Consider the following 27,069-nt stretch of genomic DNA (forward strand, 5'->3'; position numbering starts at 1 on the left):
GAAGTCGTTGTTTATAATTTCCACACGTACTTCTCAATCTTCCATCCCCTTTGACTTTTTCAATCAATTTCAATAAAAAAAACCCGCTTTGGTTCCACTGGGGCTCGAACCCAGGACCTTCTGCGTGTAAAGCAGACGTGATAACCACTACACTATGGAACCCACGACAGGAAGAAGGGTGGTATTTTCCTACTTATAAGAAATGTTACCGTTTTTAAAAGGGATGCTTGCAAAGTTGTAGCGGCTGACTTAGTAAACAGGCTTCCCAATTGATATCAAATGCTGTACATTGCAAAGAAACGACACACAACCTTAGAATAAACATTCGGCTGTTTTGAGCAAAAGGAAGCATCCCGAGAGCTCCTACCGGAAGAGACGAGGTGGCCGAGTGGTTAAGGCGATGGACTGCTAATCCATTGTGCTCTGCACGCGTGGGTTCGAATCCCACCTTCGTCGATGCTGGTTTTTCCTTTTTTGCTATTTCTTTCATTTGTTTGTCATTCCCGCAGGCAAAACCATTCTGAGCTCCCGCCCCGACTTTCTTTAGCAAACTAACATAAAGGTTAGAGATGCTTTCCCGTGTGCTGATATGAACTTTCCCCTCCCATAAATTTCGTTATTTGGGCAGTGATGTCTACAAAATAGTGTTTATTTGCAGCCCAATACCAGAATTGGAGAACAAACACACAAATGCATGGAGGCGGTGAATCTGGAAGCATGCTCTCTGCCTGAGATTTGTTACTGATTTGTTACAGTTCTCTGTATGTGGCTCAGAGAACTTCTCACCTCAACTGCTGAGCGCAATTGTGACTTCTGTTGATCATGCATGAGCAAGCATCACGCAAATTAATAAAAGCAGCAACCATCACAATAGCAATAGATTGACATCTTCAACCGTGAATGTAAAAGGCAAGGGCAAAGATGGGAGTGCCAGCTAGACAGAAACGTCTCTTTAATGGAGAAACGGTGGAGAAATGACGTCCCGCAGCGCCTGTGGGTTACAGAAATCTAATAAACTGAGTGCACAAGCCTTTCAAATTGACAGGCAATGTGATTGATAATTGACGTGCAACTGGGTGTTTGGCACTTGCAAAAGTAGAAACTCCTCAGAATATTAACGAGGGAGAAGTCAGCGATTAAATAAAAAGCATTTCTTTTAAACTGAAAGATGGAGAAACCCTGCCGCCGCGCGCACACACAAACGTCATGAGTTTGTAAGGCTGTCTAAAGAATACTGTCTTCACAAGCAGAGTGGCGCAGCGGAAGCGTGCTGGGCCCATAACCCAGAGGTCGATGGATCGAAACCATCCTCTGCTACAAGTATTTTTTACTTAAGAAAAAAATTGAATGAATTTAAGTTGTTGCAATTCACAGGCTGGTCTTCAAGCTTCAAAATCGTGTGTGGATTTATGAGTCATCGTCAAAGGCTATAAGGAATTAGCTAAACTCCCGTTTACCCTGCAGACCATCAATGCACTTAAAACGACCTTTTCCTCTTTCAGCCCTGCTTCGATTTTATTTCACATCGAAATGGCTGTGCTATTCTTATCAGCTCCGGAAAGTTGTGGCAGCCTAAAACTCTCCCGCTTCTTAGAAAGACCATCCTTAGCCTCCTCCTCACGAGTGTGGGTGACAATGAATGATGCTCTCCTCTCTTCTATGAAGACGAAAAAGTCCTCTGCACGTGACCAATGAACTTTTCCCATGTTTATTTACATGCATTGCAGCAGGGTAGAAAACTGGTCCTGCTTCTTCAGCGATAACCCATCGCAAAGCATTTTAAACTATACAGCGCCACCGTGTGGGCGATAGGTTTCCTTCATTGCGATAGATTTCCCCTCCCCACGCTGGGGACTAAATGGCTGCCGCCTCCTCCGCCGCAGATTAAGGGGAAAAGAAAGATCGTTTTCACTGAGGGTGATTCCTGCTAACAAGTTGATTTGTCAGCTGATCCTCACTGTTGTTACACATGGCTCCCTAAACTTCTTAAACCAATGCGTTATAATGAAATACACTTTCTTCAACAAAGAAACCCCCTTTCTTAAGTAGTCAGGATGGCCGAGCGGTCTAAGGCGCTGCGTTCAGGTCGCAGTCTCCTCTGGAGGCGTGGGTTCGAATCCCACTTCTGACAAGCTAGCTTTTCTTGGTCAGATTTCGCGGCCGATATACCGTTTTTCACCTGGCATTTCTCCGGATCACTTCATTAGAGCAATGTGTGTGCTGCCCTCTAAAAGGAAAGAAATGCTGGCATTACAGCATAGTTTTTAAGCAGCCCATGAGTACTTTTGACATGCCTATAAAAAAGAGGTTGCTTTCAGCTTTAAATCTACATTGGGGTGGGGAAGTAAAGCCAGGAACTGCTTTAAAATTGCAACGTTTCTACCCCGAGCCAATGTTAGTTATGTAACCGATTATTTAGCTTCCTGCAGTTAAGCGGCTTAGCGTCTTTTCAAGTATTGTGTGCAGAACATAAAAATGGAAAAAGTAGGGTGGTGGAACTTACTAGCTTAAGAGTTCCATGGAGACTTAAAACTAAAGTTCATTAGAAAACTAGCATACAGATTATTCAAATTATTGCAGATAAAGATTAAGAATCGAACATATATTCGGCAGCGGCAAGAGATAATTTAGCATCGTGCGAGCTCTTTTCCAAGACCATGTGGTGGCTCTTAAAAGAGCCTTTGTGGTGAAACAGGATTCGTGTTCTGGGGACGCAGGCGGGCGCTTCTCAGGCCCTCTCTCCGCGGATGCGCCTGGCGAGCTGGATGTCCTTGGGCATGATAGTGACGCGCTTGGCGTGGATGGCGCACAGGTTCGTGTCCTCGAAGAGGCCCACCAGGTAAGCCTCGCTCGCCTCCTGCAGAGCCATCACGGCCGAGCTCTGGAAGCGCAGGTCCGTCTTGAAGTCCTGCGCGATCTCGCGCACCAGGCGCTGGAAAGGCAGCTTGCGGATCAGCAGCTCCGTCGACTTCTGGTAGCGGCGGATCTCGCGCAGCGCCACGGTGCCCGGCCGGTAGCGGTGAGGCTTCTTCACTCCGCCCGTGGCCGGCGCGCTCTTCCGGGCGGCTTTGGTCGCCAGCTGCTTGCGAGGCGCCTTCCCGCCAGTCGACTTGCGAGCCGTCTGCTTTGTACGGGCCATCTTTGTCTTCGCGCGGATAGAACTTTCTTCGCCAGAAAAGAAAAAGAAATGAAGCCAAGGGGTCTTGGGACCGCCTTTTTATAGCCAGCGGCTGCGTCCTGATTGGCTGAATGAGGTCAGAGGACCGTTGCAGAATTTGAATTTCCCGGGCTCGGCATTGATTGGATAGACTTTGCAGCACCGCCCTTCGTCCTTCCGCTCCTTCCCAAGGTTTTATTTCCTAGATAGATGGAAATGCAATGCTATAAGAAATATAGGGATTAAAGTGGTTTATTCTGTTCATCCCCCCGCCCTCGGAAAACATAATCAAAGTAGGAAGAGTTTTCCACAAATGCCCACCTCATCGCAGCACTTAGCCGTAAAAATAGGTGATCTGTAGGACCCTGAATGTTAAACTACAGTGAATCTCAGTTGTTGTTGTTGTTTAGTCGTTTAGTCGTGTCCGACTCCTCGTGACCCCATGGACCAGAGCACGCCAGGCACCTCTGTCCTACACTACCTCCTGCAGTTTGGTCAAACTCATGCTGGTAACCTCGAAAACACTATCCAACCATTTCGTCCTCTGTCGCCCCCTTCTCCTTGTGCCCTCCATCTTTCCCAGCATCAGTGTCTTCTCCAGGGAGTCTTCTCTTCTCATGAGGTGGCCAAAGTACTGGAGCCTCAGCTTCACGATCTGTCCTTCCAGTGAGCACTCAGGGCTGATTTCCTTAAGAATGGATGCGTTTGATCTTCTTGCAGAGAGTAAGCTTAATACCGGGCACTGCATAACATATATCGAAGACTGATTGGATGCCTTAATAAATTGGTTAAGGCTGCTGCATTGCTTTGCACGCTTTCTTGGGAGTAAACTGCACTGGGCTGAGCGAGACTTCTCCGTAGACATTCATAGGATCGGACTCCATGTCTTTAATGCAGCTCGTCTGTAACCCTATACCCACCTTCCTGGGAGCAAAGTCCATTGAAATCGGACATTTCCTTCTAAAGACTAAGAATTCCTTTAGCCTTACTAAAGAAACTGAGTTGCCAGATAATGTAACTTTTGTTAACCAACGGATAATTTGAAAGACGCGCCCTAACGTGTGATTGGCTACTCAGGGGCCCCCCGCCCTCAAAATCCCGCGGGGTTTTTCATTTGAAATTGCCGCCAAAACCGCAGCGGTTTTATGCTTTCAAACATGGATTTCACAATTGTGTTCGTCTCGTAATCGTGCAATTCTATGCAGTTTCACAACATAAAATCTCCGAGTGTAATCAGGTTACTCACAGCGGAATGGGTTAGGTTTGCAACTACGCTCATGAAATTCGACCACGAGTGGAAATATTCATTGAAGGGAGAATTTAAGTGGGAAGTTCAGAAACATTTTATCCTTCTCACAACAGCCTTCTAGTATCTTTCAAGAGTGAGATGTGATGTAGCAGAAGCCTATTTAGTTGCAACTTTTTTTCACTGCAAGAGTAGCACAGATCACATTATTTAAATTGTATCATGGATATTGGCCTTGAAACGTTTTTCTACACCTGCTTAAGAAAACGACGCACGGTTTCAAACGGCAACACTAAAAAAACCTAAAAGTTCCATATGATCAAAGCTCTTTATGAAATTGTGGGTGGCTCTTAAAAGAGCCTTTGTGGGGTTTTTTTTTCTGCTGTAGTTCCGATTAAACGCGATCTATTTTCCTTTGGCCTTGTGGCTCTCGGTTTTCTTGGGCAACAGCACAGCCTGGATGTTGGGGAGAACGCCTCCTTGAGCAATGGTGACTTTGCCCAGGAGCTTGTTCAGCTCCTCGTCGTTGCGGATGGCGAGCTGCAAGTGGCGAGGGATGATCCTGGTCTTCTTGTTGTCCCGGGCAGCGTTGCCGGCCAACTCCAGGATCTCAGCAGTCAGGTACTCCAGCACAGCAGCCAAGTAGACGGGCGCTCCGGCTCCGACGCGCTCTGCGTAGTTCCCTTTGCGCAGAAGACGGTGCACACGACCCACGGGGAACTGCAGCCCGGCACGAGAAGAGCGAGTCTTCGCCTTGGCACGAGCCTTGCCTCCTTGCTTTCCACGTCCAGACATGACGCTAATTTCAAAAGAGTATAAAGCTCACGATTCCTACTAGAAAGAACACAAGCTGAGAAACAAATGCGCTCCTCGGCCTTTTATTCAGTCCTGCGGATTGTAAGTGCGCATTCCCATTGGTTAGCTTTCGAGTTTCACCCTATCTGTCCAATTGGAAGGCCGGTGCTGTTTGCTACCCAATAGGCAGACGGCATTTATGCCATCCAATAGAAATCAAAGTTTTAGAATTCTACTATTTGCATGTAACAATCTAATCGTCCAATAGGCGTCGCTGGTTTCTGAGCCAATGAGAATTCGAGTGTTTCAATCCTGCGATTAGCATGGAAGCCGTATAAATACAGGACGCTCAGCAGCTGCCTTCATTTCTTCTCGAGTTTCCGGTTGTTTCGCGTGTGATTGAGTGATTACAGCATCATGCCTGAGCCAGCCAAATCCGCTCCCGCGGCCAAGAAGGGCTCCAAGAAGGCCGTCACCAAGACGCAGAAGAAGGGCGACAAGAAGCGCAAGAAGAGCCGCAAGGAGAGCTACTCCATCTACGTCTACAAGGTGCTCAAGCAGGTCCACCCGGACACGGGCATTTCCTCCAAGGCCATGAGCATCATGAACTCCTTCGTCAACGACATCTTCGAGCGCATCGCGGCCGAGGCTTCCCGCCTGGCGCACTACAACAAGCGCTCCACCATCACCTCCCGGGAGATCCAGACCGCCGTCCGACTCCTGCTGCCCGGAGAGCTGGCCAAGCACGCCGTCTCCGAGGGCACCAAGGCCGTCACCAAGTACACCAGCTCCAAGTGAATCTCGCCTCCTCACATACCCAAAGGCTCTTTTAAGAGCCACCCACTTTTTCAGAAAAAGAGCTGTTGCGGCTACGTGTTTAATTTTATTCTTTAATTTTCTTTTTGCATTTCTAAACTGCAGGGTGGTTTACAATATAGTAGGGTAACCAGCAATGCTCCGCCCCAAGCTTTAAAGGCCATAGATTGCTTCATTCGTCAAAGGGCTGAAAAAACAGGTATGTTTTGCCTGCAGCCTAAACGAGATAAGTAACAGGTGGCGGGCGAGCCTGAGGGCTGCATTGAACAAAGATGGGAGTTACTACTATGGGAGTATTGAAACGTATCCTTATAGTACGAAGACTTTAAGGAGTGTTGTGCCACAGTTCCTTGGCTAATATCTTAAAAGGAGTTTTAAGAGTGAGAGTCGAGACTTTGTCCCTCTCATTTTAAAAAAATGAGCTGGTTTCTAAATTCCTCCTTATAAATTTATAGCTAGGCTATGTTGCAACTTCAACGAATTTAATGTTGCAGTTAATATACTACAGACCCTTCTTATTTGGCCATATTAATGGCAGATAAGGGTATCTACTTCACTTCCGCATCAGTGACAGTCTCTAAATCCAAGTTTTTGGGGAGCAGCCTAAGACAGCGTTTAAAATGCATTTTGTCTCTTTAACCATGGTTGCAGTAAGTTGCCAACCCTAGAAAGAAGCATTAGGGCCAGTTTATTTGACAACCCAGTAAATTAGGCTTGGTTAGAGACGTTTGTGCTTATGACATAGTCATATCCGCTTTGAAAAATTCGTATCCTTCCTCTTCTCTTTCATCCTTTCATTTGATGAGGTTTCAATGTCACCCTTCCGTGTTACGGAAAAGCGCTGCAGTGATAAATTCACATGGATAGCTCTATTCTCCAGAGACGTTTACAAGGAGTACAGAGTTACAGCAAACACGTGACGGTTGCAGATTAATTCCTTCTAGTTTGGGTCTGCCCCAGATATATATTGCCCGCAAATTGAGTAGCCCTGGTCTTGTTTCACACAAAAAACACGTTGTTGTGTGGTCTGCCATACTATCTTGATTAACAAGGTTGCTAGAGACCTTACTTGTGGGAGGGAGCACGATTCTTTGCACACCGTAACTGGAGTGTTTTATTTTTCCGTGAAAGAACTCGAGGCAATTTCAGTAAATATTCCTGGTATCCCTGCTGAAAGGCGTCCAATTTCCTTGTTACTTGTCTTCTGGCGCCGCCTTGTGATGTGATTTATAAAAACAATGCGCAGGACGTAGAGCGTTTCCACATGGAAAGAAAGAGCGACATGCAGTTGGCCGGTTAGCTCAGTTGGTTAGAGCGTGGTGCTAATAACGCCAAGGTCGCGGGTTCGATCCCCGTACGGGCCACAAGATTGTATTTTATGTATGTGAAGCGTCGCAAGGCTAATATAACAGCAAACTTGAGCAATGGAAAGTGAGGCCTTTCTGACCCAAACTTTAACCCAAAGCCTTTGAGCATTCTGGAGAAAGTTATACATCTTGCTAATGCTAAATGTGTTAATAACGTTTAATGCTAAACCAGCAGGGGAAAATATTTTGCAGAGAAGCTACTAGTTTTGCTGTCCTCACAACAAGCTTAATACTAGGGCACTGAAAAGCCCAAATCAGATGTTTTAAGAGTCTTTCACCCCTTCCGATGAAAGTTGAAGATGTTGGGGAGTATTGAAAACAGTACATCTTTTCATTTGTGGAACAGCTGCCAAAAACTGCATCTCTGGGTGGGTGATTGATAGTAGCTTCCCTGAGACATAGGAACCTGGAGTTTGTAAAAGAGCCTATGCTACACAACTTCTACTTACTTGGCTGAGGCATCTTAAGAACTTGAGTGATAGATTGTCATAATGCTCAATACCATAGGCCAATGGCCCATCTAGTCCAGCACCCTCATTCTCACAGATGCCTGTGGGAAACCAGTGAGAGCAGATCATGAACGCAAGAGCCCTCTCCCCTCCCATGGTTTCCAGCAATATTCAAAAGCATTGCTGCTTCCAAATGTGGAGGCTGAACATAGCCATCATGGCTAGTAGCCATTGATAGCTTGCCCCTCCATGAATTGGTCTAATCCTCTTTTAAAGACATCCAGGGAATTTGATACATAATAAAATAATAATAAATACGATGGTGACAGTCTCTGCCTCTTGTGGGGAGTGAGTTCCATAGTTTGATGATACATTGAGTGAAGAACCACTTTCTTTTATTGGTCCTAAATCTTCCAACATTCAGTTCTATAGGATGTCCATAAGAATAAAAGAAAATTATTATAAATTCATTTGGATGATCAGATTAAATCAAATAAACAAGGAATATTCAGTGTTATGTTGGAGGGGATGCCAGGAAACAGGGAATTATGTTCACATGTGGTGGGGATGTCAACATGTTTTTTAAAAAAACCGACAAAGGGTGTTTAAGGAGATAACAGAAATCACTGGGTTAAAGCTGACCAAAAGTTCAGAGGTAGCATTATTATCAATTTACGATGGCGTGGAAGGTTCGCAGGCTGTGAAGGACTTACTCACAAATTTATTGACAGCTGCACAAATTATGATAGCTAGGAAGTGCAAGGGACAAGCAGAATATAAAATGGAAGAATGGTGTAAAGAGCTGTGGGATATAGTTATCAATGGTAAATTAACATGTGCCATTAAGGTAAGACGGGGAATATACAGGAGAAATGATTTTGAGGAGATATGGAGGGTGTTTGCAGAATTTGTTCTGTTAAAATGGAAAGGAGTCAAACCATTGCAAGAGGTGTTGAAATTTTGGGAGGTTGGATGGTGTCGGTGGTGGGGTGCACATTTTTATTCTTAATTATTTATGATTATTACTTTGTCAAAACAAAAAAAAAAAGTGCTGGTGTTATGAGAGAGGGAGAAAAACTTTTCTCTACTTCCACTTGCATAGCTTTATAAGCTTCACCTTTTACTTGTCTTGTTGTAAATAAAAATATGCCCTTTTCCCTTATGGGGTATCCAAGAGCCCATATAGAGTCCTTACATAGGTTCCCTATTGGTAGGAGAAAATAACAGAGGCCAACCAGAGAATATTGAGAAGCAAAGCACCTAGTAAGCTTGATCTTTATTGATCTGTTGCAACATGGTGCTCCCCTCACACGCAGGAAAGGAGGAGGACCCCCAAAAATGCTGTGCAAGGGCTTATAAAGAGTTTTGAAATTCCCATCCTCTAGATCAAGACCACCCCCAGAAACATTATGCATTCATCACAGAAGGGGTGTAACCTAAGACCACCCCTCAGATAAGACGGTCTAAAACAGAACATTTGCATGTTGTTTTCTCCTGTCGCTTTGTTTATTTCCTGTCTGGCAGGTTACTTTATTGGATTTCTTGGGAAGCCTGGGCAGTCTTTTGTAATGATAAGGCTCACACCCTTATTCAAACACAGATTAATACAGGATTTGTGAAGGAAGAGACAATGGGGAGGCTTTTCCATTTTGACCATGCACAGAAACATTTGCTAGGTTTGGGAATCAAAATGGTTCCAGGTTGGCTTTCCTGTGCTGATCTATGTACGTGTGGTTATGAACGTTGCCATATATCTAAGACCATAAAATTCCTATCACAGTCTTTTCTATAAATTAAAAAGTACCAAACATTGCATCCTTTCTTCATAGGAGAGTCACAATGGTGGTAGCCCTTTTATGAATGTTTTCCAGCTCGACAATATCCTTTTGAGGTGAGGTGGTGTGAAACTGTATACAGTGCCCCACCATAGATTTGTATAGCAGCATTATGATACTGGCAGTTTTATTTCCAGTTCCTTTTTGAATGATTCCTAGCATGCAATTCACCTTTTTCATTGCCGCTGTCAACTGGGTGAATATGGTCACTAAGCCATCTACCACATTATGACCCAAAGGTCTTGCTCCTGGTCCATCACCTCCAGTTCAGACCCCATGAATGCGTGCATAAAATTAAGTTTTTGTTTTGCTCCAACATACATGACTTTACTTTAACAACCCTGAACAATTTAGTGTCATCAGCAAACTTGGCCATCTTGATTGCTCAGTCCTAACTCTAAATCATCGATGAAGAAGTTAAAAAGCACAGGTCCCAACACTGATCCTTGGGCACATTGTACCACCTGGTCAATGGCCAGGAAAATTGGCAACATTATATATGTTTAGGTAGCTAGTACCACCCGTATACATAGCACTTATACAGCTGACACAGAGACAAGTTGCTGCTCCAAAGCCATCACAATCTAAAATTTTACAAATAGAAGCTGGAAAAGAAAGATAACTGTGTAACCTATGGAGGTGTTCTAATCTAAGGTCACCCTTTTGGGCTCAAAGACTCTTTCAGGTTGCATTCCCAGTGAGTAGACAATGACATCCACACCCTGCCCCATTCATGATGCATTAAAAGTAATGGTTGTCTGGCAATCTAATCTGGGTCATTTTGCTTCAGTTGCATCAATGGGCACTCCCAGTCTGTTCTTATCTTTGGGTGTGGTTCAATAAGATACTGGCATTTTCAGGCTGTGCATTTAAAGTTGTTTGGGAGGTCTTGTGCAACAAACCTGCAATGAGACAGCAATGAGGAAATGCACTAGAACAGGGGTGTCAAACTCAAATTCATCGGGGGCCGCATCAGCAGTTTGGTCACCCTCAAAGGGCCGGTTGTATCTGTAGGACTTACAGTACAGGAGAGAAGGGTTCAGGCAGCCGTTGGATCTGTCACATCACAGGATGGCATGCGCTCAATATAAAAACAAGTGGAGGTTTCCTGAATGCATGTAAAGTGGAGGTTTCCTGTGTAGAACGGCCGGCGCCGCTAAAGGGCAGACGTTCTCTGGCTTGTAGGCTGCCGCGCATGTCAAAAAAAAGAGAGCGAGAATAAAAGGTGAAGGCTAGCGGCCAGCGGCGGCTACACGGGCCACATGACGAGGTCTGGCGGGCCGGATTTGGCCCGCGGCCCTTGTGTTTGACACCCGTGCACTAGAAAGTGCAGGATAACACTTGATTAGAAACAACTTTGCTTGGCCTCCCAGCAAACAAATCTGAAAGTCTTTCCTGGGGCCAGATGAACCTGATGCTTCAGCATGTGGCCTCTGAAACCCTCAACACATTAAAAGAGTAATGTTTAGTAGATTTTGAAGACTTGGTTGCTAGATCTGACAGTCCAGTAAATGCTTATGTTATAAGAAATTGAAGGTGTTGTAAATAAAATGAATGTTCATAAGTGCACAAGGTAAACACACATGCGTAAGTGCATAAACCACATGTCTGAAATAGTACAGAAGAGCAATCCTGAAGCCATATTGAGTCTTGATGATGCCAAATATTATTATGCAGAAGGAAATATATTGGATAAACCTCCCCCTATGGTTCATTTCACTTACAAATTCTTTTTTAAGGGAATATTTTCTGTATGAATAGGCTAGGCCTATGACCTGGATTCAAGAATTAAGGTATTTACCATCTCAAAAGAAGAAACTAGACTTGCCAGGTAATGCAATCAGTGGCCATTATCAAAGACCTTGTCAAACAGGAGATAAGCCACACCTTAGAGATTTGGACTGTAAAAGCCAACCCCATTCCCCCCCCCCCAATAACACATGTGAAATAAATAAGGCTTCTCTTCAGTGGGGTGAGATTGATTCCAAAAGCACTCCTCAATATTGTTTTCATCCTTAACCACAGAAAAGACCCTCTCCTTAATTACCCTCAGTTCACCTCTTCTAGTAGGGAAGGGCCTTTGGTTATAATTAAAAGCCAGGATACCGGTGAGCATGCTCTGAACCTAAAGTGCACTCAGAGTACCTTTAAGGTCTTTTTCAAACATCCCAGGCAAAGCAGTATTGAAATACCTTTGCAAACTTTCTTTTTTCTTAAAAAAATCCAAAGCAGAACAAAGTTATTTTACTGCAGGAAAAACAGCAATAAGGCTTGTGGCATCTTAAAGATTGTCAGATAATTCCTGTATGGTAGAAATTTTGTGGCCACAAGCATCCTGCAAAATAGGTTCATGGCATAAGAAATAAAGTTGCTTATATCTAGGAAGCTTCAGGACTTGTTTTTCTTTAAAGAAATCATCTTACAATTGTGATAAAATGAACACGTTGTTTTTGTACATTTATTTAACCTGGTAATGCAGTAGAAACAAAAGAAGGGAAAAACAAAATGTGGAGATGAGCTTTGAAGAAACTAAAAAAAAATAACTGCGTTGGCCGGGAATCGAACCCGGGTCAACTGCTTGGAAGGCAGCTATGCTCACCACTATACCACCAACGCCTTTGGTGTAAAGCTGGTTTTTTCTGATTCTTTATGGCTAAGCATCCTATTAGTTATGCCTCTGAGTTTCCACATGGTGGCGCCATCCACTAAGGATTTGAAAGTTGTGGGTCGCTTCATACATTTATGTCGAAGTTTTTCAAATTTCACTCCTTGAGGGGGAGGGGAATCCTTTTCTCTACACCTCCACAACTATAGTGAAAATTAAAGCGCTGTCGAATGGTAATTCAGTATCGAAACACACCGTGCCACCTTTTTGATATGTTTTTTTCTAGTTCCGTGGCTCAACTTCAAATCTTTAAGCACCTCTGCTGATTCTCTAAGATTAATGAAAGCATCGGTTATTGATCTGGGACTCAGGACGGAACAAAGACCCTTGAAGGGTCTGGTGAGCAAAAGTTATGCTCCAGGTGAGGCTCGAACTCACAACCTCGGCATTGCTTTCACAAGTACTGCTGTATAAGTACCGCGCGCTAACCGATTGCGCCACTGGAGCCGCTGCTCCACAAACCTTTGCCCAGTTTTCCTTGTGTGGCTCTCAAAGTTTTCGAAAGTAGTGTAAAAAAAATTTTAAACGACAAATCTAGCACAGAAAATTCAACTTATTTATTTTAATGAAGGACAGACATGCGTAGCAAGGATTTCAAAGTAAATGGGAAAGATTTTCCTGGAGTATTCTTAAGTCACAATCACATCTTGGTGTGCCTGACTTTTTAAGACCAGGCCGCCCCGGGAAGTGGTTTTGCCCCACAGAACATCCACCGGAGTAAGCACGACAGTTAAGCTGGAATAAGCATTCAAAAAAGGATTATGTTTTAAAAGCACGGGGTAATCTTTCGAGCTACACAGAACTCTTCGTCAAAGGGCGTGTTCAGAAAGTAGCTTGAAAGAGTAGAAGCATCCAAGCCACGTGAGCACTTCAACTCCACGCCCCTGTCCTTGAAACTAAAGAATTTTTTTAATGGCAGAAGTACTGTACTAATAGAAGTCTATGTAATAAAAATCAATCTTGTCAGAAGTGGGATTCGAACCCACGCCTCCAGGGGAGACTGCGACCTGAACGCAGCGCCTTAGACCGCTCGGCCATCCTGACTTTCTGAACTCCTACCCCCCCCACGTATTTGCAGATTACGGTAATACATTCTCCCCTCTCCCTCTTCCTAATGTAAACCTTTGGCATATTATAATAATGTAAACCTTTATGCTTTATCATTGCATCATCATATATTGATTTTTAAAAAAGGTATACCTTCAAAGTACGAATTTCAATAAGATTACGAAGGAAGCACCCTCATCGACGAAGGCAATAAATTGCTATACAGTACATCCAGCTGCGCGACTACAATTTAAGGAACTTCAAGGGTGCTGTCTCAAGGTACAGTATATTATGGAAGCCTTTGAGAGTGCTGCCCGCTTTACGGATTGGTTCTCACGTGCAAAGTCATCACGTGGTTACTGGACACTTGCACAGGATCCACACAAGAAGCATTCACAAGTGTACATTATCTGTTTTTTTGTATGTTTGATGACCGGCCACTGAGCAGCGTAAACTGGCTGGACTGAGAAATTCATCGTGCGTTTGTGTTGATGTGGCGGGGATCAAAGGTGTGCCGTAACTTTGTTGGCCCGTTCCCACGATCACGGTGTTAGTCTTTTTAAAATAGTGACAGAAGAGGAAGCTCTCTGCAGGCTGATGATTTGGGTTAATTTAGAAAACACAGTCCTGTGGTGTTCGGCGAGGAAAATGTACCGACTGGAAGTTATTAAGTATGGTCTCAATTGCTAAGCTCAAATGTCACCTTCCGTGACATCAACTTGCACAGAAGCAGACTGAAACCGTAGCTATTTCCATAGTATGAAAGGTTGCAGGGTTGTTTATCACTTCGTAGTCGTGGCCGAGTGGTTAAGGCGATGGACTAGAAATCCATTGGGGTCTCCCCGCGCAGGTTCGAATCCTGCCGACTACGCGATACGTAATTTCTTTTGTTTTGGGATCTTTAAAACCTCGCTTCTTTTGTTGTGGTTTCCTACATTTTAAAATAAAATTTTCACACGGTAACCGACCCATGGGCTGGAGAAATGGTGCCTGCTGTTTGCTAGCTGTGTCATTTTACGCAAACCGCGCAACACTCACGATAGACGGGTTAGAGAAACTGGGGTTGCTGTTCCTGTCGCTTAGAGTGTTTCAAAGAATGGATTCTGCCTCGATGGTGGTGTGTGTACTTTTTAAATGTCCCGCTTGGTCGATTCAGTCGTTCGCATTTTAATTTCTGAAAAGCAGACGTGCAGGAAGCGATTGAGAAAGAAAAAGTTTTCTCAGCCCTTGAAACCTGGATGCTGGATGTGTTTGTTTTTCAGCTGGTAAGGGTTATGCATTTTTTTATAGTATGCTCAGATGATACACTATCTCCTGGACGGTTAAATTTCACAGGCACCTAATTCGCCTGAGCTCTGGTTACCTGAATATACCTCACATTGCGCTTTGCCCTGAGAAAGCGTTGGTTAACTTTGCGCACAGAATTTATGTGCAGCAGGAGGGAGACAGTCAATTTGCTTCTCGTTCATGGTTTGTCACAATTGAAGTATGCTGCATAGCAGGGAGAACTCACGAATTTTTCTCCCGTAAGCGTTGGTGGTATAGTGGTGAGCATAGCTGCCTTCCAAGCAGTTGACCCGGGTTCGATTCCCGGCCAACGCAGAGAGTCTTTTTTAAAAAAAATATTTTATTTTTATGGCTGTTTTAAAAAACTATTAAAATACTGTTTTCCAGTTTTCGTTTTCAAAACAATTATTAAACTTTCTGTTCAGGAAATAAAGGAAGACGAGGAATGAAAAGGGAGCATTGGTTACATGTTATTTGTGGAGAAGAATGGGCATGCATGGGCAAATTTTTATCCAACCTGCTCTGCAGCATCTTCCTTCCTTCTTCCTTTCTTTCCTGAACGAGTCTTTTCCTTGATTAAAAACTTAATGCAGTTCTGCGTTACGGTAAGTTGAAGCTCAGGATTGGAAAAACTATGCATGGTTTTGAGGAGATAATTGAACCATGGCAAAATATGATGTTAATATAAAAGTTTGTAAACTACTTCATTTGAAGCAGCTATTTCTATCCTTGTGAAAAACAAGTACGTAACCAGGTCCTCGTTAGTATAGTGGTAAGTATCCCCGCCTGTCACGCGGGAGACCGGGGTTCGATTCCCCGACGGGGAGATGGTAATATTTTCCCCCCTCATTTACTTATGGGGGGGGGGGACGACTAAAAATGCTCCGTTTTCAAAAGCAATTATAACTCTACAAACTAAGTGATATGGATTTGAATTGCAGTATATGTATGAAGTCTTATTAACTTAATGTTTAATGTGCGAGTGGGGGTGTTGTGAAAGATAGATAGGGCTGCTTAGCTAAATTTAGACGCAGACTTCTCACTGATCTCTGGCTTGATCTGTGCCTTGCTTAATTTTTAAAATATTGGGCTCACTGCCCTAGACTAGCTTGGAAATGTTATTGTTTCAGCTGAAAACCCTTTCCTTCTACGCTCAGCAGACTGTGATTGTGGCACAGGTGTAAGAAAAGAACCTTGTACATGTTCAGAAGAACTCTTTCTTTTTCCTTGGCCGGCTCGAGAGTAGTCTTAGTCTTATCGATGAAATAGGTTTTGGGAACCCGGAATAACCATGTCCCTAATTAATTAAATTAATTAAATCCTGCCCACCTAGCAGTTTGAAAGTACATCAAAGTGCAAGTAGATAAATAGGTACCACTCCAGCGGGAAGGTAAATGGCGTTTCCGTGTGCTGCTCTGGTTCGCCAGAAGTGGCTTAGTCATGCTGGCTACATGACCTGAAAGCTGTACGCTGGCTCCCTCGGCCAATAAAGCGAGATGAGCGCCACAACACCAGAGTCGGCCACGACTAGACCTAATGGTCAGGGGTCCCTTTACCTTTAATTAATTAAACTGCATTAAAAAAAACAAATATACCTTTTATGTAATAGTTTAAGGAAATAGTTGTTTCTCTTTCAATCCATCTCCAAAGACGCTTGTCTGCATTTCATTTTATTCCACATTATTTAAGAAAATAATAAAAATATTTCCCAAATAGCTCTTTTTCACGAAAGTGTTATTTTTAAAATACTCTTGTTATGAATGTTTTCCTGCTTTACAGTAATTGTTGTGCGTGCATGTGTGTTTTCTTTAACTATATCCTTTTGCTGCTGTTGTTGTATGCAAGACTTTTAGATCATGACCAAAAAGGAAAAAAGAATCAATTCAGAAATGTAAAGGCACCACTGGGATTTGAACCCAGGATCTCCTGTTTACTAGACAGGCGCTTTGACCAACTAAGCCATGGCGCCCCACATATATAAGAGAGAAAGCATAGAAATTAGAGGCTTTTATGCAGTTATAAATGGAAAATTCTTGATGGCAGTAGAGCTCAAAGGCCTTTGCTGAATGCAAATTTTAAAAGAGACAGGCTGCAATCAAGCCTGTACGCTCTTCCTCTGTGCAAACTCTCCCACATATGCATGTGTCACCATCTGAGTGTAAATTGTTTCTGTGGTGCATTTAAGATACTGCGAACAGAAACACAAATTTTAAAAGGAGTTCTAGGAAGCGTCTTGTCTCCACTGGGAGAACAAAATGCTGAACTGCATAGGCCTTGGCCTGATCCGGTGGCGCTCTTCTTATTTTCTTAAGCGGGTTCAAATTTTTTTAAGACACACTTTTGGCTCAAGCATGTCAGGCAAGCTAGTTCTCATGCTGTGTTAGTCCCACTTGATTTTTTTTAATGATTATGGTTGTGTGGACGGACTCACTTCATCAGCACTGTTTGCGATTCTGGGAAAGGCTCATCTGATGGCTTGCTAACCTGAAACGAAGCAGGCAGTGGGCTGGAAGTGCAAATAACATTATTTACTCTCAAATCTACTTGGTATACCGTTTTTTTCGCTCTATAAGACGCACCAGACCACAAGACGCACCTAGTTTTTGGAGGAGGAAAACAAGAAAAAAATATTCTGAATCTCAGAAGCCAGAACAGCAAGAGGGATCGCTGCGCAGTGAAAGCAGCAATCCCTCTTGCTGTTCTGGCTTCTGGGATAGCTGTGCAGCCTGCATTCGCTCCATAAGACGTACACACATTTCCCCTTACTTTTAGGAGGGAAAAAGTGAGTCTTATAGAGCAAAAAATACGGTATGTTAAATGTTCGGAAAAAGTCAGAAGCCCAAGGCAGTATAAGTTCCTCAACTAAGTTTATTCAACATTTGTCAGTGACAACAGTTCACTCATAGGAACCCAAGAACCAAACTGATTAGACAACACAATAATAAACCCGAGCATGAACTGACTGTTGACAGTTGAAAGTGCATGTGCTTACTTGCCATTAGAACATTCGACTACCAACGCTTCTATGATTGGTTAGAATGCGCCTTGTAACATAAAATGTGTGAAACCCAATACATAACACTCCTCCCCCCAACTTCCTAAAAAAAGGAACAAACATAGTCGTCAAGGTGTGCCGGCCTTTTCTGCTCCAGCTGGGACCGTCACGGTTCCTGTGCCCCAGTGGGTGACCCAGAAGGTTCCTCCGGTACCCACAGTCTGAGTGGGGCGGTCAGCGAGGCCAGCTCCGAAGGGGTCACTGCCAATGGAGCCACTGAGGATTCTGGCCTGAAGTCGCCCTGCTGGGGTAACAGTCACCAGCAACCCGTCTGGTTCTCACCATGGCCTGGACACAGAAACTCCTGAAGTATCCATTTCTCTGTCCTCTGGTTCCGCTTGAAGTTTCGTGTCCGGAGGTGCTCTGGCTCTGATCTGGTTGAGGTGTCTCTTCCAAACCAGTCCCCCCTCCAACCCTACCTCGTAGGAAACTGGACCTGTACAGCGGGCAATGATACCAGGGACCCAACCCTGTCCAGGCCTATAGTTTCAGACGTACACAGTGTCCCCCGGGGAGAACCCTCTTGGAGCCCCCCCGCACCACAGTGGATGGCTGTTGCTCAAGAGCTGGGTTGGGGTGCATACGATCAAGGAGGGTAGTGAGTCTCCTCTCTATAAGCAACCCCGCCAGGCTCCGACCGGTCACTGAGCTTGGGGTGATGTGTTGGGCCAATGACCGGAGTGCTAACTGGAGTGTCCAGTCTCCATGCACTATGAGCCTAAGCGCATCTTTGGTAGTACGGACCATGCGTTCAGCTTGGCCATTAGTGGTCGGGTGAAAAGGAGCAGAACAAATGTGGCGGATTCCATTCTTGGTTACAAATTCTTTGAATTCTGCCAAAGTAAAAGCGATCCCATTATCACTCACCAGTGTGTCTGGCAAGCCATGTGTCGCAACTAGCTTCCTGAATGCGTGTATAGTCGCTCTAGCGGACACGGTTGAGGTTGGCACCACCTCAAGCCACTTGGACTGAGAATCGACTACTATTAGGAAGTGCTGGCCCTGAAAAGGCCCCACGAAATCCATGTGCACCTGGGACCATGGGGACTGTGTGGACTCCCAGGACTGAATGGTGCCTTGGGTGGATCCGGCCAGGAGACCTGGCAGGGCTCGCAACGTTTCACCCAGCCCTCTATCTCCGCATATATGCCTGGCCACCACATATAGCCACAGGCCAATGCCTTCATCTGGACAATCCCTGGGTGAGACATGTGCAGCCCTTCTAAGACTTTTTCCTTAACGGTGGGTGGGGGTGGGGACTATGACACGGCTACCCCATAACAGATAATCTTTGTGGGCTGTGTAGCATGAAAATTCTGCACCCGCCTTCCTGGGCCACCCCCTCCCCACCCAGTCCAAGACACGGGACAACAGCCTATCCTTTGTGGTTGTGGCAGCAATGTCCTTCACATGCGAGGCCTGGTCTGGTAAGTCTTCCAGCCGCAGGATCTGGTGGGCAGGAGCAGGGTCAGGGCCGCTCTCTGACAATGGCAAGCGGTTGAGTGCATCTGCATGACCCATGGCTTTCCCAGGTCGGTGCTGTAGCAAGTATCGGTAACCGGCCAGGAAAACGGACCAGTGCAATACTCATGGTGAAAGCATCTTGGGGTGTCTGGCGGTCAGGCGCAAAGAGTCTCTGGGGTGGCTTGTGGTCAGTAACGATAGTGAAAGGCCAACCATAAAGGAAGTCATGAAATTTTTTGACTCCCTTAACTATTGCCAAACCCTCCTTGTCGATCTTGGAGTAGTTGCGCTCCGCCGACGTGAGAGTTTGGGAGAAGTAAGCCACTGGGACTTCCCTCCCGTCCGGAAGCTGGTGGCCCAGTACTGCGCCCACTCCATAAGGGGAAGCGACACAAGCCAGCACCACCGGGAGCTTCTCATCGAAGTGTGCCAACACCGAGTTGGACACAAGCAAGTCTTTGACCCCTCGGAATGCCTTGGTCTGTCGAGGGCCCCAGACTCATGGCGAGATGGCCCGCACGAAGCTACGGCTGCCTTGTGAGGAAGGAACGCATGGTAAAAATTAAGAAGTCCCAAGAAGGCTTGTAACTCTGCCTTGCTCTTTGGGTCTGGGGCGTCACAAATGGTGCGTACTTTGTCCTCTGCTGGATGGAGGCAGCCCGCATCAACCCGGAACCCCAAGAAATCCACACTGCTCACCCCCAACAGGCACTTTTCCTGTTTTACCTTAAGTCCTGCCACCTGGAAGCGTTGGAGCACTATCCGTAATCTGGCAGCAAAGTCCTCTCTCAACGATGCGGCAATCAGCACATCATGGAAAAACCATGTGACTCCGGGGATGCCTTTAAGGAGACGGTCCATTAGGCTCTGAAATAACTCCGGGGCCATGCTAACTCCAAACTGTAGGTGTTTGACCCTGAAAGCACCCCTATGAGTCACGATTGTCTGGGCATCTGCGGTGGCCTCGCCAACGGTTAGCTGTTGATAAGCTAGCACTAAATCTAGCTTCCCGAAGATCTTGGCTCCAGCCAGAGTTGCTAACATGTGGCTCACCACCGGAACTGGATACGCATGCTCCTGTAAGGCCTAGTTCAGGGTGCATTTGTAATTGCCACAGATACGGACTGAGCTGTCTGGCTTAACCGGTGTGACGATTGGGGTTTCCCAGGTTCCCGAAGCTACCAGCTCTAAGACCCCTTGGGTGACTAAGCGATCAAGCTCCTCACTGATCTTGGGTTTAAGCACAAACGGGACTCTACAGGCCTTGACCCGAATGGGTCAACTGTGGGGTTGAGCCGTAGGGAAATCGGGGATCCGTTGTACAGTGGTACCTCGGGTTAAGTACTTAATACGTTACGGAGGTCTGTACTTAACCTGAAACTGTTCTTAACCTGAAGCACCACTTTAGCTAATGGGGCCTCCTGCTGCCGCCGCACCACCGGAGCACGATTTCTGTTCTTATCCTGAAGCACTATTTCTAGGTTAGCGGAGTCTGTAACCTGAAGCGTATGTAACCTGAAGCGTATGTAACCCGAGGTACCACTGCACAGGCCCAGGGTTACATCGAAGACTGATGGAAACTCCTGGCAGATCGATTCAAAATCTGCCCCTGGGGAAATCTGATTAAGCCCTGAAATACCTAAAGCTAACGGACCAAACCATTCTAGGCCTGGAAGGCTAGTGAATGGGCCTTGAGTTATGATGAGGTTCAAATTCTTGGTGTACTTCTTAAACTGGACCTTGAAGGTGTCCATCCCCTTTAGTTTTATTCTTTTTCTCTGGAAGTCCTGCAGCACTATGGGGGCCGGGCGAAGAGGAGGACCACCGTTACAGCAAAGCTTTTTCAGGGTCTTAGCAGATATTATGGAGTAGGATGAGACAGTATCCAACTCCATAGTGCACGGGGTTCCCTCTATCTTGAGTTGTACCCTAAGCTTATTGGACCCCAGGGACGGAAGTTGAAGTACTCTGGCTGGAGAGGTGGACTGTAACTCCTCCTCTATGTAGGCCTCGTGGACACGTTGCTTGGGTCGTGCTCCGGAGGTCTTGGAGCGGCAGACTCGACCAATGTGCCCAGTGGCGACATGTGGCGTCCCGAAACCTGCATGTCCGACGCTCGTGGTTTTCTCCGCAGCTGGCGCAGGTCCCAGCGATTGTGGGTGGTTGCGAAGATGCAGCACGCGCGGTCTTGTTTCCGGGACTATTTGCTGAGTCCAGCGTAGCAGTGAGGTCGCGCTTACTGCGAGGCGGCAGGCAATGGTGCTGCAGTGCGGTCTTGGGCCTCTGGCAGCGATCCCACCTTCATCGCCAATGTTAAATGTTCGGTAAAAGTCAGAAGCTCAAGGCAGTATACGTTCTTCAAGATTTGTCAGTGACAACAGCTCACTCATAGGAACACAAGAACCAAACTGACTGGACAGGACAATAATAAACCTGAGCATGAACTGACAGTTGACAGTTGAAAGTGCATGCGCTTACTTGCCATTAGAACGTTTGTCTACCAACGCTTATATGATTGGTTAGAACGCGCCTTGTAATATCAAATGTGTTAAACCCAATACATAACAGTATACAGTGGTACCTCGGGTTACATACGCTTCAGGTTACAGACTCCACTAACCCAGAAATAGTACCTTGGGTTAAGAACTTTGCTTCAGGATGAGAACAGAAATCATGCTCCGGCGGCGCAGCGGCAGTGGGAGGCCGCATTGGCTAAAGTGGTGCTTCAGGCTAAGAACAGTTTCAGGTTAAGAACGGACCTCCAGAATGAATTAAGTACATAACCAGAGGTACCACTGTAATACCTAAAAGAGTTGTCAAGAGCCTGGGTAGCTCAGTCGGTAGAGCATCAGACTTTTAATCTGAGGGTCCAGGGTTCAAGTCCCTGTTCAGGCGTGTGCTTTTTTCTCCTTAGGAAATAAAAATCATTGTTTTCTTCAAATAACTTCACTTCATCTTTCCACCTTCTTGGCAATTAATGGTTAGCATGGCCTTCCCCGGCCCTGGTACCCTAATATTTTGGGTTATATCTCTCCTCTGGGGCTGATAAGAGTTTTAGTCCAAAACATGGGGTGGGGGCTGCAATGGCAGCACCGGGGTGGGTGGGAATGGAGGAACAGACAGAAGGGACAAAGCATATTTCTAGATAGGTGAGCTGTGTCCCACAGGTAAAGAAAGCTCCCTGAAATAAATAAATAAATATAAATAAATAAATAAATAAATAAATAAATAAATAAATAAATAATGTATGTTAGAGGCAGGGGCCCAGCAATGGAGGGCAACTTAGGAGGCGAGCTCCTTATTTGGGGCACTTGCTTCCCTACCCCCTACTCTGGTGCCAACCATGCTAGGCAGGGTTAATTTAGAGGAGGACAGATTGTCTGGGTGTCACATTATAACTGAGTATTGTGGCATAAGCTTCTGCAATCACTGACTACAAATTTGGCAGGCCATACTCGACATTTATTATAATCCCATTTGATCACCATGTGGTTTGGCAGAAGTGGCTTTAAAAATGCTTTATAAATAACGAACTTTTTTCTGCCTAGCAATTTGTACCACTGAGGAAGAAGATGGGGAGCTCGTTGCAGTTCCTTTGTGATTGGCAGATTGTTGTTACCTGGAAATATGTAGGGCAGGGCTTCTGGGAGAATATCTGTGGCCCTCTAGATGTTGCTTGACTACATAGAATTGTAGAGTTGGAAGATACCCCGAGAGTCATCTAGACCAACAACTTGCAATGCAGGAATCTCAACTAAAGCATCTATGACAAAAAGAAAAGTGATGAGAGGGGGCTCTGTGCAAATGGCAGGAGCCCCTCCCTCAACTCAGTTAGAGTTAGTTAGAAGACAAAGGGAGAGTTTGAAGAAGAGTTTTAGGGTTGGCCATGATGGGACTGATCGCCGAAGAATTGATGCTTTTGAATTATGGTGCTGGAGGAGACTCTTGAGAGTCCCATGGACTGCAAGAAGATCAAACGTATCCATTCTTAAGGAAATCAGCCCTGAGTGCTCACTGGAAGGACAGATCGTGAAGCTGAGGCTCCAATACTTTGGCCACCTCATGAGAAGAGAAGACTCCCTGGAAAAGACCCTGATGTTGGGAAAGATGGAGGGCACAAGGAGAAGGGGACGACAGAGGACGAAATGGTTGGACAGTGTTCTCGAAGCTACAAACATGAGTCTGACCAAACTGCGGGAGGCAGTGGAAGACAGGAGTGCCTGGCGTGCTCTGGTCCATGGGGTCACGAAGAGTCGGACACGACTAAACGACTAAACAACAACAATGATGTTACCTAGAGGGAAAAGGGTTGCCTGCTGTTAAAGCCAGCAAGCTGGAGAGAGGGTCAAAGCATGATCACTGGTGTCTGGCTCCAAGGCTGTGGCTAGGGGAGAAGCAAGACCCTCTTGGGGTGTTAATGCTGGGAGCCCTTCCGTCGTAGGCTCAGGTTGTATATATGTGTAAATAAACCATAGATCAGGGGTCAGCAAACCTTTTCAGCTGGGGGACGGTCCACTGTTCCTCAGACCTTGTGGGGGGCCAGACTATATTTTTTTTTGGGGGGGGGGAATGAACGAATTCCTATGCACCACAAATAACCCAGAGATGCATTTCAAATAAAAGCACACATTCTACTCATGTAAAAACACGCTGATTCCTGGACCGTCTGTGGGTAAGATTTAGAAGGCGATTGGGCCGGATCTGGCCCCCGGGACTTAGTTTGCCTTAAGGTCCATAAATAGCAACACTCTAGAGGTCCCGGGCCCTAAGGAAGTCAGATTAGCCTCAACAAGGGCCAGGGCCTTTTCAACACTGGCTCTGGTCTGGTGGAATGCTCTGTCTCATGACAGATCCCTGCAGGATCTGATTTTTTTCTGCAGGGCCTGTAAGACAGAGCTGTTCCACCTGGCCTTCGGCTTGGAATCAGCCTGATCCCCTCCCCCTCTTTCCTTTTCCTTCTGTGATGGAACCCCTATTTGGGGACTTCCCTGGCTTTTTTTCTGGCCCACATAGGACCAGTTTGGATTGTTGGCCTTGGTGAAGATTTGACGTTTTCTCCCCCCAAACAGTTTTTGATCTGGGCTTCCACTGAAATGAGGCTGCATTTTAAGTTGTACTTTAATCCTGTTTTTAAGTTGTATTTTAATCAATTGTCTTGGCCAGGGAGGGCGGGGTATAAATAAAATTACAAATTACAATTACCCATGGCATAGATCCTAAAGACACCACAGTCTCTGCTGTACCTCATTTCCAAAAGGACTCATGAATCCCTGGAATCTCACACTCCTTGAAGATTGGGGTGGTGTGCGACAATACAAACTTTAGTGCCTTGTAGAGTTTCCTGATTGCGCTCTATTTCAAACTTTTGTTTAGATGGGGGCTATTTACCATGGCTCCTGCCAACCTAGCAGTTCGAAAGCACGTCAAAGTGCAAGTAGATAAATAGGTACCGCTCCGGCGGGAAGGTAAACGGTGTTTCTGTGCGCTGCTCTGGTTCGCCAGAAGCGGCTTAGTCATGCTGGCCACGTGACCCGGAAGCTGTATGCCGGCTCCCTCGGCCAATAAAGCGAGATGAGCTCTGCAACCCCAGAGTCGGTCATGACTGGACCTAATGGTCAGGGGTCCCTTTACCTTTATTTACGATGAAGCCCACTAGGTGACGCTGGGCCGCGCCCCATCTATTAGCCTGTCCTGCCTCACAGGGTTGTTGTGAGGGTAAAATGGGGGTGGAGGTGGGGAGCCTTGAGCTCTTTAGAGAAAAAGGCAGGGTATAAATTCAATAAATAAATAAGTAATAAAATAAATAACAAACCAGCACTATACTACACTGCTGATAGTAGCATTTGTATTTTTAAAACTCTGCAGAGTTCACAGGAGTCTGTTCTCGTTAAGGATCCTGATCATTTAATGACAGTCTCATTTAACAGTCCATAACAATAGTCCACGTGAATGCTATTATACAAAACGAGGGAGTAAAATCATTATGGTTACTAAAGCAGCCCTCTGGTCTCACCCATCTGCTGCTGGTGCTCATTTGGAGAGGAATATTATTAAGTTATAGTAAACTGGTGTGATGGGAGAGGTGTTATGCCAGCATATCCGGAAAGCCCTCTTTCGAAACCAGCCAAAAGATCTGAATCTTTACTGAACACCTGTCTTTAGTCCTGAAAAGAAAGGACTTGAATGAAACGGAGTGACACTTTAACAGTAGGAAGTCAACGGAATAATAGAGCAGCATCTAAGGTAGTGTGGCCGAGCGGTCTAAGGCGCTGGATTTAGGCTCCAGTCTCTCCGGAGGCGTGGGTTCGAATCCCACCGCTGCCAAGTGTCCTTTTCCTTCGCTACGATTTCCAATTTAACGGCACCGCTAATCCTCTGTATATTGCCTTGGAAGAAAATCTCACAGCGTTCAGGAAGACTTAGGGTTTTGCTTTTTTATACATTCCCGTTTTTCTTCCTGCTTTTAAGAACATTTGCTTTGAACAATAAATGAAACTTCCCACCTAAAAAACCCTTTTTGGTTTCATGTTGTAGACGGTAGAATTCTACCGCCGCTTCGAATCAAAGAAACAAAAAAGTGCCGTTTCAGCCTCCCACCAATTAATGCATGTTGTAGAATATATGAAAAGAAAGTTAACGAAGAAGCCTGGCTACTGTTTCAAGACATGGGTAAGGCTGGATATCTGGCGGCGGCGGAGAAATACACGGCACTATCGAGGCTAGACTGAGCACGCAGAAGGCTAAAAGAAGTGAGGAGAAGGGTTGCGATAACTGCCCGGCTAGCTCAGTCGGTAGAGCATGAGACTCTTAATCTCAGGGTCGTGGGTTCGAGCCCCACGTTGGGCGCACACTTTTTGTCTAATTATTTTTTAAAAACACCAATAACTATTTTAGAAACCATATGTTACTGCAGACTCCTTTTTTATTTGCTGTCTTAAGTGAAGCAGGGCAGAGCGGTAGCAGGAAAATGGAACAGAAGAACCGTGGTCTTGAAGCCAACTTTCCAGAAACTTGGAAACTTTGGCACTAAACAAGGGAGGCAAATCAATGGGAATTAACAACCATAATCATAACGGCTTTTAATTTTATCAGGATGAATTCGAAAGGTCATTGGATTCCATGTCACCACAAGATCTACACGTAACTACATTGTATTATAAAAACATTTATTTAGTGTGTGTATTCATATCTATATCTATATCATCATCTATCTCAACTAAATAAATGTTTTTGGTTTTTTAAAAAAATAAATATAATCCCGTGGCTGCATTCTGATAACAAGGTCTGGTCTAGCACAGCACAGAAAGACATTCTGAGAACCACCAGGTCCACCAACACACCCCTGCATTTCCCTGCGCTGATTCCTCAGGGAATCATAGAAGTGCAGGAATCTTGCAACAAGCACAGCACCCCCAAGATCCCTTGTTAAAATAGCTCTAGTGAAGGAGAGCCACCCTCCGCCAGAGACAGATTCTACTGCTCTGTCCACCACAAGCTCCTACTGTTAGGAAAAGTCTCCTTATGTTTCCCCTGAATCTACACATCTGTGCAATTCTGTCCACTTGGCTCAGGTCTGCCCAAAGGCTGTTGCGCCAGGGCAGAAATCAAAACCAACAATTTCAGAAATCTGGTTGAAGAAATTACACTGTGGCAGTAGCAGGGCTGGCACACTCAGGTGGCAAGGTGAGGTGACCAACTCAGGTGGAAGGATCCACAGAGGCAGCAGATCTGACCAAGGAATGCATGGCCCACAGCTGTTGGTACTGCCACACTGTGGCACAGACCTTGGAGGTCATATCTGCTGCCTCTTCAGCAGTCCACCCCAAAGCTGCTTCTACAGTGGCCTCTTGGAGAATCGGAGGTACTGCTGGTCTCCTCCCACTCCT

The 27,069-nt window shown here is 45.5% G+C and overlaps 3 protein-coding genes and 15 non-coding genes across 18 annotated transcripts; 11 read left to right on the forward strand and 7 right to left on the reverse strand.

Annotated features, from left to right (window-relative positions):
• Positions 1–89: 89 nt before the first annotated feature.
• On the reverse strand, positions 90–162 carry TRNAV-UAC (transfer RNA valine (anticodon UAC)). Its single transcript has one exon. It is a non-coding gene; the product is annotated as a tRNA-Val (tRNA).
• A 212-nt stretch (positions 163–374) lies between these two features.
• On the forward strand, positions 375–456 carry TRNAS-GCU (transfer RNA serine (anticodon GCU)). Its single transcript has one exon. It is a non-coding gene; the product is annotated as a tRNA-Ser (tRNA).
• Positions 457–1,245: 789 nt separating this feature from the next.
• TRNAM-CAU (transfer RNA methionine (anticodon CAU)) lies at positions 1,246–1,317 on the forward strand. The gene has a single exon. It is a non-coding gene; the product is annotated as a tRNA-Met (tRNA).
• A 731-nt stretch (positions 1,318–2,048) lies between these two features.
• On the forward strand, positions 2,049–2,131 carry TRNAL-CAG (transfer RNA leucine (anticodon CAG)). Its single transcript has one exon. It is a non-coding gene; the product is annotated as a tRNA-Leu (tRNA).
• Positions 2,132–2,583: 452 nt separating this feature from the next.
• On the reverse strand, positions 2,584–3,155 carry LOC128399623 (histone H3). The gene has a single exon (XM_053361244.1). The coding sequence runs from the start codon at positions 3,137–3,139 to the stop codon at positions 2,729–2,731; it is 411 nt and encodes a 136-aa protein (XP_053217219.1). The 5' UTR covers positions 3,140–3,155; the 3' UTR covers positions 2,584–2,728.
• Positions 3,156–4,717: 1,562 nt separating this feature from the next.
• Positions 4,718–5,352, reverse strand: LOC128399624 (histone H2A type 2-C-like). Its single transcript, XM_053361245.1, has one exon. The coding sequence runs from the start codon at positions 5,196–5,198 to the stop codon at positions 4,809–4,811; it is 390 nt and encodes a 129-aa protein (XP_053217220.1). The 5' UTR covers positions 5,199–5,352; the 3' UTR covers positions 4,718–4,808.
• A 167-nt stretch (positions 5,353–5,519) lies between these two features.
• Positions 5,520–6,060, forward strand: LOC128399628 (histone H2B 1/2/3/4/6-like). The gene has a single exon (XM_053361251.1). It carries the CDS (start codon positions 5,616–5,618, stop codon positions 5,994–5,996), a length of 381 nt encoding a protein of 126 aa, XP_053217226.1. The 5' UTR covers positions 5,520–5,615; the 3' UTR covers positions 5,997–6,060.
• A 1,244-nt stretch (positions 6,061–7,304) lies between these two features.
• TRNAI-AAU (transfer RNA isoleucine (anticodon AAU)) lies at positions 7,305–7,378 on the forward strand. Its single transcript has one exon. It is a non-coding gene; the product is annotated as a tRNA-Ile (tRNA).
• Positions 7,379–12,209: 4,831 nt separating this feature from the next.
• TRNAG-UCC (transfer RNA glycine (anticodon UCC)) lies at positions 12,210–12,281 on the reverse strand. Its single transcript has one exon. It is a non-coding gene; the product is annotated as a tRNA-Gly (tRNA).
• A 402-nt stretch (positions 12,282–12,683) lies between these two features.
• On the reverse strand, positions 12,684–12,777 carry TRNAI-UAU (transfer RNA isoleucine (anticodon UAU)). The gene is made up of 2 exons: positions 12,740–12,777; positions 12,684–12,719 (listed from the first exon to the last, which is right to left on the reverse strand). It is a non-coding gene; the product is annotated as a tRNA-Ile (tRNA).
• A 514-nt stretch (positions 12,778–13,291) lies between these two features.
• TRNAL-CAG (transfer RNA leucine (anticodon CAG)) lies at positions 13,292–13,374 on the reverse strand. The gene has a single exon. It is a non-coding gene; the product is annotated as a tRNA-Leu (tRNA).
• Positions 13,375–14,166: 792 nt separating this feature from the next.
• TRNAS-AGA (transfer RNA serine (anticodon AGA)) lies at positions 14,167–14,248 on the forward strand. Its single transcript has one exon. It is a non-coding gene; the product is annotated as a tRNA-Ser (tRNA).
• Positions 14,249–14,907: 659 nt separating this feature from the next.
• Positions 14,908–14,979, forward strand: TRNAG-UCC (transfer RNA glycine (anticodon UCC)). Its single transcript has one exon. It is a non-coding gene; the product is annotated as a tRNA-Gly (tRNA).
• Positions 14,980–15,419: 440 nt separating this feature from the next.
• On the forward strand, positions 15,420–15,491 carry TRNAD-GUC (transfer RNA aspartic acid (anticodon GUC)). Its single transcript has one exon. It is a non-coding gene; the product is annotated as a tRNA-Asp (tRNA).
• Positions 15,492–16,559: 1,068 nt separating this feature from the next.
• On the reverse strand, positions 16,560–16,633 carry TRNAT-AGU (transfer RNA threonine (anticodon AGU)). The gene has a single exon. It is a non-coding gene; the product is annotated as a tRNA-Thr (tRNA).
• A 5,372-nt stretch (positions 16,634–22,005) lies between these two features.
• TRNAK-UUU (transfer RNA lysine (anticodon UUU)) lies at positions 22,006–22,078 on the forward strand. Its single transcript has one exon. It is a non-coding gene; the product is annotated as a tRNA-Lys (tRNA).
• Positions 22,079–25,425: 3,347 nt separating this feature from the next.
• TRNAL-UAG (transfer RNA leucine (anticodon UAG)) lies at positions 25,426–25,507 on the forward strand. The gene has a single exon. It is a non-coding gene; the product is annotated as a tRNA-Leu (tRNA).
• A 449-nt stretch (positions 25,508–25,956) lies between these two features.
• On the forward strand, positions 25,957–26,029 carry TRNAK-CUU (transfer RNA lysine (anticodon CUU)). The gene has a single exon. It is a non-coding gene; the product is annotated as a tRNA-Lys (tRNA).
• The last annotated feature ends 1,040 nt before the right edge of the window (positions 26,030–27,069 follow it).

The sequence above is a fragment of the Podarcis raffonei genome, chromosome 13, assembly GCF_027172205.1.
Source record: "Podarcis raffonei isolate rPodRaf1 chromosome 13, rPodRaf1.pri, whole genome shotgun sequence".
Classification (NCBI taxonomy): Eukaryota; Metazoa; Chordata; class Lepidosauria; order Squamata; family Lacertidae; genus Podarcis; species Podarcis raffonei.